The 10,000-nt window shown below is 36.2% G+C and overlaps 1 protein-coding gene across 2 annotated transcripts in view; it reads right to left on the reverse strand.

Annotated features, from left to right (window-relative positions):
• The window catches only part of LOC113648141 (SAP30 binding protein), a 22,951-nt gene that overhangs the window by 1,508 nt on the left and 11,443 nt on the right, over window positions 1–10,000 (reverse strand). The window contains exons 6-9 of one of the 2 annotated variants that reach the window (XM_047800236.1): window positions 8,561–8,652; window positions 8,315–8,375; window positions 7,890–7,941; window positions 7,632–7,690 (exon numbers count right to left, since the gene is read on the reverse strand). In XM_047800236.1, the coding sequence (XP_047656192.1) occupies window positions 7,632–7,690; window positions 7,890–7,941; window positions 8,315–8,375; window positions 8,561–8,652 (264 nt within the window). The remainder of the gene's footprint in view (window positions 1–7,631; window positions 7,691–7,889; window positions 7,942–8,314; window positions 8,376–8,560; window positions 8,653–10,000) is intronic. The other variant, XM_047800238.1, reaches the window with a different exon arrangement.

A 10,000-nucleotide genomic window follows, 5' to 3' on the forward strand; every position in this document is an offset into this window, starting at 1 on the left:
TATTTGTTTTTAGTATAGTGTGTTTTATTATATTTTGTTTTTTGTGTAGTATATTTTTAGTATCATTTTTTTATTATCTTTCTTGTTTTTGTGTTTATAGTTTATTTTTTTATTATACTTTTTTTGTATTCTAGTGTGGTGTAGTCTAGTTTGTTTTCGTATATTGTGTTGTGTTGTTGTTTTTTATTATATTTTATTTTCGTTTATATAGTTTTTTGTCTTCTCGTTTGTTGTTGGTTTATTTTTTTTTAGTATATTGTCTGTTTTGTTTAGTCTAATTTTTGTTTTCTTATCTTTTATTTTTTTTTATCTATTTTATTTTTCTATCTGTATATTATAGTCTGTGATTGTATTATATTCTTTGTTTGTTGTGATACTTATATTATGTATCGTGTTTGTTTGAGTCTTATCTTTATTTTTCATTATTATTTGTTTTTGTTATCGTTATTATGATTGTTTTATATTTCATATCTTGTTTTTGAGTAATTCTGCGATTGTCTTTTATATTATTATCTTTTCTTTTTATAGTATTATGGTTTTCTCTTATTATGTCATTTATATGTATTATTTTGTCATTCGATCTTTACGTTTATCCTCTATTTCATTTCTATTTTCGTATCTTATCTCATTAGTATTTAGCTTGTTTTTTCGTAGTCCTATTTGTATCTCTTTATGTATTTTATATTCTCGTTTATTTTTTACTTCTCCTTTTCTTTTTTTTCTTCTCCATCTATCTTCTCTTTCTCTCTGCTCGTCCTCTCTTTTTTATTCTTCCTCGGTTTATGCTCATATATCGTTGCTCTCAGTATCGTTTTATTTCTTCGTCTATCTCGTGTTTTCTGCTCTTTTCTTTTTTTTCTTCATCGTTTTCTTGTTTTGTCTCTCGTTGCTCTCTCTCTCCTCTCGTTCCTTTTTTTTCATTCTCGTTTTATTTTTCATTTACTCTTCTTTTCTATCCTTGCTCGTTTTTTCGTCCGTGTCTCTCTTTTCTGTTACTTCTCTCTTCTCTCGACTCTATTTTTTCTTCTCTTTGCTCCAGTCTTCTCTCATTGTTTTTCGTTTTCTTGCTCTTTTTGCTTTTCTTCTCTGTTTTCTCGTCGTCTGGTCTTCTCAATCTTCTCAATGTTTCATTGTTTCTAGTGTAGTTTTATTGCTCGCTGTCTTCGTGTGTGTCGCTGTGCCCTGTCGTCTCGCTATTGGTCCTCTTCGTCCCGTGTGTCTCGTTCTCTTTCTTCTCTTGTTTTTTCTTCTCTATTTCTGTTTTTGTTGTCTCTCTCTCTGTTTTTGTGTTTTTTTCTCTGTTGTCTTCTCGTATGATGTTTTTCGTTACTTTTTTGTCTCTTGTGTTTCTCTCGTTTTGTCTCTGTTGTTTCGTCTCTTTGTTTTTGTCTCTATGTCTGTCTTCCTCTTCTTCTTTGTGTCTTAATCGTAGTCTTGTTTCTTGTGTCTGTTTTGGTCTTTTTGTCTTTTCATTATTGTTTTCTTCCTCTTTTTCTCTTTTTTTCTTCTCTGTTTTCTCTTCCCTTTTCTTCTCTTTTCTGTCTCTCTTTTTTTTTCTTCTCTTCTCCTTTTCTTCTCATAAGTCTTTCCTTTTCTCTGGTTTGTCTTTCTCTGTGGTTGTTTTTTGTGTGTCTTCCATGTTCATGTATCTAACAATGTAGTATAGTGTAGTATGGTATAGTGTAGCATTGTGTAGTATAGTGTAGCATTGTGTAGTACAGTGTAGTGTGGTGTAGTACAGTGTAGTATGGTATAGTGTAGCATTGTGTACTACAGTGTAGTGTGGTGTAGTATAGTGTGGTGTAGTACAGTGTAGTGTGGTGTAGTATAGTGTGGTGTAGTACAGTGTAGTATGGTATAGTGTAGCATTGTGTAGTACAGTGTAGTGTGGTGTAGTATAGTGTGGTGTAGTACAGTGTAGTGTGGTATAGTGTAGCATTGTGTAGTACAGTGTAGTGTGGTGTAATATAGTGTGGTGTAGTACAGTGTAGTGTGGTGTAGTACAGTGTAGTATGGTATAGTGTAGCATTGTGTAGTACAGTGTAGTGTGGTGTAGTACAGTGTGGTGTAGTACAGTGTAGTGTGGTGTAGTATAGTGTGGTTTAGTACAGTGTAGTGTGGTGTAGTACAGTGTAGTATGGTATAGTGTAGCATTGTGTAGTACAGTGTAGTGTGGTGTAGTACAGTGTAGTGTGTAGTACAGTGTAGTGTGGTGTAGTATAGTGTGGTGTGGTGTAGTATGGTATAGTGTAGTATGGCATAGTACAGTGTAGTGTGGTGTAGTGTAGTAATGTAGTATATTGTAGTATAGTATAGTATAGTGTAGCATTGTGTAGTATAGTGCAGTATAGTGTAGCATTGTGTAGTATAGTGTAGCATTGTGTAGTATAGTGCAGTATAGTGTAGCATTGTGTAGTATAGTGTAGTATAGTGTAGCATTGTGTAGTATAGTGTAGTATAGTGTAGCATTGTGTAGTATAGTGCAGTATAGTGTAGCATTGTGTAGTATAGTGTAGTATAGTGTAGCATTGTGTAGTATAGTGTAGTATAGTGTAGCATTGTGTAGTATAGTGTAGTATAGTGTAGCATTGTGTAGTATAGTGTAGTATAGTGTAGCATTGTGTAGTATAGTGTAGCATTGTGTAGTATAGTGTAGTATAGTGTAGCATTGTGTAGTATAGTGCAGTGTAGCATTGTGTAGTATAGTGTAGTATAGTGTAGCGTTGTGTAGTATAGTGTAGTATAGTGTAGTATAGTGTAGCATTGTGTAGTATAGTGCAGTATAGTGTAGCATTGTGTAGTATAGTGTAGTATAGTGTAGCATTGTGTAGTATAGTGTAGTATAGTGTAGCATTGTGTAGTATAGTGTAGCATTGTGTAGTATAGTGCAGTATAGTGTAGCATTGTGTAGTATAGTGTAGTATAGTGTAGCATTGTGTAGTATAGTGTAGTATAGTGTAGCATTGTGTAGTATAGTGCAGTATAGTGTAGCATTGTGTAGTATAGTGCAGTATAGTGTAGCATTGTGTAGTATAGTGCAGTATAGTGTAGCATTGTGTAGTATAGTGTAGTATAGTGTAGCATTGTGTAGTATAGTGTAGTATAGTGTAGCATTGTGTAGTATAGTGTAGTATAGTGTAGCATTGTGTAGTATAGTGTAGCATTGTGTAGTATAGTGTAGTATAGTGTAGCATTGTGTAGTATAGTGTAGCATTGTGTAGTATAGTGTAGCATTGTGTAGTATAGTGCAGTATAGTGTAGCATTGTGTAGTATAGTGCAGTATAGTGTAGCATTGTGTAGTATAGTGTAGTATAGTGTAGCATTGTGTAGTATAGTGTAGTATAGTGTAGCATTGTGTAGTATAGTGTAGTATAGTGTAGCATTGTGTAGTATAGTGCAGTATAGTGTAGCATTGTGTAGTATAGTGTAGTATAGTGTAGCATTGTGTAGTATAGTGTAGTATAGTGTAGCATTGTGTAGTATAGTGCAGTATAGTGTAGCATTGTGTAGTATAGTGCAGTATAGTGTAGCATTGTGTAGTATAGTGTAGTATAGTGTAGCATTGTGTAGTATAGTGTAGAATAGTGTAGCATTGTGTAGTATAGTGTAGTATAGTGTAGCATTGTGTAGTATAGTGTAGCATTGTGTAGTATAGTGTAGTATAGTGTAGCATTGTGTAGTATAGTGTAGCATTGTGTAGTATAGTGTAGTATAGTGTAGCATTGTGTAGTATAGTGTAGTATAGTGTAGCATTGTGTAGTATAGTGTAGCATTGTGTAGTATAGTGTAGTATAGTGTAGCATTGTGTAGTATAGTGTAGTATAGTGTAGCATTGTGTAGTATAGTGTAGCATTGTGTAGTATAGTGTAGTATAGTGTAGCATTGTGTAGTATAGTGCAGTGTAGCATTGTGTAGTATAGTGTAGTATAGTGTAGTGTAGTATAGTGTAGTATAGTGTAGTATAGTGTAGCATTGTGTAGTATAGTGCAGTATAGTGTAGCATTGTGTAGTATAGTGCAGTATAGTGTAGCATTGTGTAGTATAGTGTAGTATAGTGTAGCATTGTGTAGTATAGTGTAGTATAGTGTAGCATTGTGTAGTATAGTGTAGTATAGTGTAGCATTGTGTAGTATAGTGTAGTATAGTGTAGCATTGTGTAGTATAGTGCAGTATAGTGTAGCATTGTGTAGTATAGTGTAGTATAGTGTAGCATTGTGTAGTATAGTGCAGTATAGTGTAGCATTGTGTAGTATAGTGCAGTATAGTGTAGCATTGTGTAGTATAGTGCAGTATAGTGTAGCATTGTGTAGTATAGTGTAGTATAGTGTAGCATTGTGTAGTATAGTGTAGTATAGTGTAGCATTGTGTAGTATAGTGTAGTATAGTGTAGCATTGTGTAGTATGGTGTAGTATAGTGTAGCATTGTGTAGTATAGTGTAGCATTGTGTAGTATAGTGTAGTATAGTGTAGCATTGTGTAGTATAGTGTAGCATTGTGTAGTATAGTGTAGTATAGTGTAGCATTGTGTAGTATAGTGTAGTATAGTGTAGCATTGTGTAGTATAGTGTAGTATAGTGTAGCATTGTGTAGTATAGTGTAGCATTGTGTAGTATAGTGTAGTATAGTGTAGCATTGTGTAGTATAGTGTAGTATAGTGTAGCATTGTGTAGTATAGTGCAGTATAGTGTAGCATTGTGTAGTATAGTGCAGTATAGTGTAGCATTGTGTAGTATAGCGCAGTATAGTGTAGCATTGTGTAGTATAGTGCAGTATAGTGTAGCATTGTGTAGTATAGTGTAGTATAGTGTAGAATTGTGTAGTATAGTGTAGTATAGCATTGTGTAGTATAGTGTAGTATAGTGTAGCATTGTGTAGTATAGTGTAGTATAGTGTAGCATTGTGTAATATAGTGTAGCATTGTGTAGTATAGTGTAGTATAGTGTAGCATTGTGTAGTATAGTGCAGTGTAGCATTGTGTAGTATAGTGTAGTATAGTGTAGCGTTGTGTAGTATAGTGTAGTATAGTGTAGCATTGTGTAGTATAGTGCAGTATAGTGTAGCATTGTGTAGTATAGTGCAGTATAGTGTAGCATTGTGTAGTATAGTGCAGTATAGTGTAGCATTGTGTAGTATAGTGTAGTATAGTGCAGTATAGTGTAGCATTGTGTAGTATAGTGCAGTATAGTGTAGCATTGTGTAGTATAGTGTAGCATTGTGTAGTATAGTGCAGTGTAGCATTGTGTAGTATAGTGTAGTATAGTGTAGTATAGTGTAGCATTGTGTAGTATAGTGCAGTGTAGCATTGTGTAGTATAGTGTAGCATTGTGTAGTATAGTGTAGTATAGTGTAGCATTGTGTAGTATAGTGTAGCATTGTGTAGTATAGTGCAGTATAGTGTAGCATTGTGTAGTATAGTGCAGTATAGTGTAGTATAGTGTAGTATAGTGTAGCATTGTGTAGTATAGTGCAGTGTAGCATTGTGTAGTATAGTGTAGTATAGTGTAGCATTGTGTAGTATAGTGTAGTATAGTGTAGCATTGTGTAGTATAGTGTAGCATTGTGTAGTATAGTGCAGTATAGTGTAGCATTGTGTAGTATAGTGTAGTATAGTATAGTGTAGCATTGTGTAGTATAGTGTAGTATAGTGCAGTATAGTGTAGCATTGTGTAGTATAGTGCAGTATAGTGTAGCATTGTGTAGTATAGTGTAGCATTGTGTAGTATAGTGCAGTGTAGCATTGTGTAGTATAGTGTAGTATAGTGTAGTATAGTGTAGCATTGTGTAGTATAGTGCAGTGTAGCATTGTGTAGTATAGTGTAGCATTGTGTAGTATAGTGTAGTATAGTGTAGCATTGTGTAGTATAGTGTAGCATTGTGTAGTATAGTGTAGTATAGTGTAGCATTGTGTAGTATAGTGCAGTGTAGCATTGTGTAGTATAGTGTAGTATAGTGTAGCATTGTGTAGTATAGTGTAGTATAGTGTAGCATTGTGTAGTATAGTGTAGCATTGTGTAGTATAGTGCAGTATAGTGTAGCATTGTGTAGTATAGTGTAGTATAGTATAGTGTAGTATAGTGTAGCATTGTGTAGTATAGTGCAGTGTAGCATTGTGTAGTATAGTGTAGTATAGTGTAGCATTGTGTAGTATAGTGTAGTATAGTGTAGCATTGTGTAGTATAGTGTAGCATTGTGTAGTATAGTGCAGTATAGTGTAGCATTGTGTAGTATAGTGTAGCATTGTGTAGCATTGTGTAGTATAGTGCAGTATAGTGTAGCATTGTGTAGTATAGTGCAGTATAGTGTAGTATAGTGTAGTATAGTGTAGTATAGTGTAGTATAGTGTAGTATAGTGTAGCATTGTGTAGTATAGTGCAGTATAGTGTAGCATTGTGTAGTATAGTGTAGTATAGTGTAGTATAGTGTAGCATTGTGTAGTATAGTGCAGTGTAGCATTGTGTAGTATAGTGTAGTATAGTGTAGCATTGTGTAGTATAGTGTAGTATAGTGTAGCATTGTGTAGTATAGTGTAGCATTGTGTAGTATAGTGCAGTATAGTGTAGCATTGTGTAGTATAGTGTAGCATTGTGTAGTATAGTGCAGTATAGTGTAGCATTGTGTAGTATAGTGTAGTATAGTGCAGTATAGTGTAGTATAGTGCAGTATAGTGTAGCATTGTGTAGTATAGTGCAGTATAGTGTAGCATTGTGTAGTATAGTGTAGCATTGTGTAGTATAGTGCAGTGTAGCATTGTGTAGTATAGTGTAGTATAGTGTAGCATTGTGTAGTATAGTGTAGCATTGTGTAGTATAGTGTAGCATTGTGTAGTATAGTGCAGTATAGTGTAGCATTGTGTAGTATAGTGTAGTATAGTGTAGCATTGTGTAGTATAGTGCAGTATAGTGTAGCATTGTGTAGTATAGTGTAGTATAGTGCAGTATAGTGTAGTATAGTGTAGCATTGTGTAGTATAGTGTAGCATTGTGTAGTATAGTGCAGTATAGTGTAGCATTGTGTAGTATAGTGTAGTATAGTGTAGCATTGTGTAGTATAGTGTAGCATTGTGTAGTGTAGTGTAGCATTGTGTAGTATAGTGCAGTATAGTGTAGCATTGTGTAGTATAGTGTAGTATAGTGTAGCATTGTGTAGCATTGTGTAGTATAGTGCAGTATAGTGTAGTATAGTGTAGTATAGTGTAGCATTGTGTAGTATAGTGCAGTATAGTGTAGCATTGTGTAGTATAGTGTAGTATAGTGTAGCATTGTGTAGCATTGTGTAGTATAGTGTAGTATAGTGCAGTATAGTGTAGTATAGTGTAGCATTGTGTAGTATAGTGTAGCATTGTGTAGTATAGTGCAGTATAGTGTAGCATTGTGTAGTATAGTGTAGTATAGTGTAGCATTGTGTAGTATAGTGTAGCATTGTGTAGTATAGTGTAGCATTGTGTAGTATAGTGCAGTATAGTGTAGCATTGTGTAGTATAGTGTAGTATAGTGTAGCATTGTGTAGCATTGTGTAGTATAGTGCAGTATAGTGTAGTATAGTGTAGTATAGTGTAGCATTGTGTAGTATAGTGCAGTATAGTGCAGCGTTGTGTAATGTAGTGTTTAAGTTTATAATGTCTCAGACGTCACCTTCGTCCGCTCCTTTTTGGCTTTCTCTAGTTTTTCCATCTCAATTTTCTGAGCTTTGGCTGGACAAAAATAGATAGATAGATAGATAGATAGATAGATAGATAGATAGATAGATAGATAGATAGATAGATAGATAGGACAAAAACAAACAAATAAATAAATAAACATTAAACACACACCCCTCCATCACCACTTACACTAGAGTTCAGTAAAGTATTTCACTGTACAGAAGTCGAACTAAAATGTAAACACAGTCACCTAAGGACTCGTAATAGGAGTCTTCAGACCAGCCGTGAGGATCGAACATGTCCTGAAACACAAACTCTTATTTACACTTTATCTTAAACAGAAAGACGACAACAAATTAAATAAAGAAATAAATAAAGTTTCTGTAATCAGACATAAATAATATAGATGAAAAGATCAACATCAGATGATGACATTTTAATGTTCATGTACAAACAGAGAGAGTGTGTGTGTGTGTGTGTGTGTGTGACACATCTGACAGACGATCACTCCTTCGTGCTGAACACCACCTGCAGTGTTACGTCTGCAGTGTTTAGTGTCGTGGCGTTTGGTGTCGTGGCGTTTGGTGTCGTGGCGTTTGGTGTCGTGGCGTTTGGTGTCGTGGTGTTCAGGGTGACGTTACATCTCTAAACATCAACTGGGCTTTTGTCACTTACTTTAGGGTAATTCGTCCCGAGTTCATCAATACTACAGAACTGGATCAGTTTCTCATAAATACTGTGGAACACACACACACACACACACACACACACACACACACACACACAGAGCGAGATAAGTGTACTGAACACAGGCTGTGTGTCATTGTGTCTGTGTGTTACAATGTGTGTTATATAATGTGTGTTACAGTGTGTGTAAGTGTGTGTTATATAATGTGTGTTATATAATGTGTGTTACTGTACCTGGGGTTACGAAACTCTTTCTTCTTCTGGATGTGGCTGTTGGTGTCGAAATCTCCGTGCAACTTTCTTTCATACAGTTTACAAATCTTGTCCTGATCTCACACACACACACACACACACACACACACACACACACACACACAATAAAATATGTTGGCATAACTAGCAAGTTCAGACAGTCCTCACACCCTCTCTGTCTCTCTCTGTCTCTCACTCAGAGTTTGTATTCAGTACTTTGTAGACGTTTCTTCAGCAGCAGGTCCAGAACGTCTTGGACAAGTCTCCACAAGTCTTTTTCAGGTTCTCCCATTCTTCTGGGCAGATCTTCTCTAGGTGGATGATCGATTCTTTGCTCTGGGGAGATGTTCTCTGGGGTTCAGCTCAGGTCTCTCAGGCTGGGACACTTACATACATTCAGAGACTGTTGTCATGGTGACGGTCTGAACTTGTGAACACTCTGGAGCATGTTTTCTTCTGGGATCTCTCTGTACTTGCTCCATTCACCCATCAGTCATGATGTCTCCTCAACCCTGTTGCTGGAAAATACCCCAGCAAATGATGCTGCCACCAGCATGTTTCCCATCAGCCAGCCAATGAGCAGAAGCTTCGGTTCTTCAGACAAAGTGCTTGGATTTCATTCTCCAAAGAGTTTAATGGGAGTTCTAAAAGAGACTGAGGGAGTTTTTCTAAGACCTACAGCAGGTTCTGACTTCTCTCAGGAGGCCATCTGGAGTTCTTCTGGCTGGACATTGAGTTCTTGGTCCCTCTAAACACATTACTAGGAAGAGAACTGTCAGTAGAACTGTTTTGTGGAACATCATTTTTCATTCAGCATCGTTAAGTAAAATATAAATATAGTGTAACAGAGACGGAGCTGTTGTGTTCAGTCCCATATCAGTTCATCCTCCACTGCTTCACACCTCAGTGTGGGTGGAGAAGCAGATGGACATTTTAACAACCACATGACAAAAAGTCACCTGGAAATGTGCCATGTTTGTTCACTCAGTCACTTCCTGTTGGCTTATAGCAGTGTGAAATCACTCACATGTCCTGTGTGTGTGTGTGTGTGTGTGTGTGTGTGTGTGTGTTAAAGAAGAGCGTCTTAATGGTCAGGTCCTGCACAGTGAGGAGTGTGTAGCTGCAGGCGCAGGATATTCGTCATGCAAAAGATAAGAACTGAATGTGTCTGAACTCAAGAACCACACCCTGACCTACCTGACTGACACACACACACACACACACACACACACACACACACACACACACGTCCAAACACCTCCTGCAAAAACGGAGGGAATGCACTGTAACAGAATGAAAAGAAGAATTACAAAATATGAGAGAGAGAGACAGACAGAGAGAGAGACAGAGAGAGACAGACAGGACAGACAGAGAGACAGACAGACAGAGAGAGAGAGAGACAGACAGAGAGACAGAGAGAGA

Source organism: Tachysurus fulvidraco, chromosome 14 (assembly GCF_022655615.1).
Source record: "Tachysurus fulvidraco isolate hzauxx_2018 chromosome 14, HZAU_PFXX_2.0, whole genome shotgun sequence".
Taxonomy (NCBI): Eukaryota; Metazoa; Chordata; class Actinopteri; order Siluriformes; family Bagridae; genus Tachysurus; species Tachysurus fulvidraco.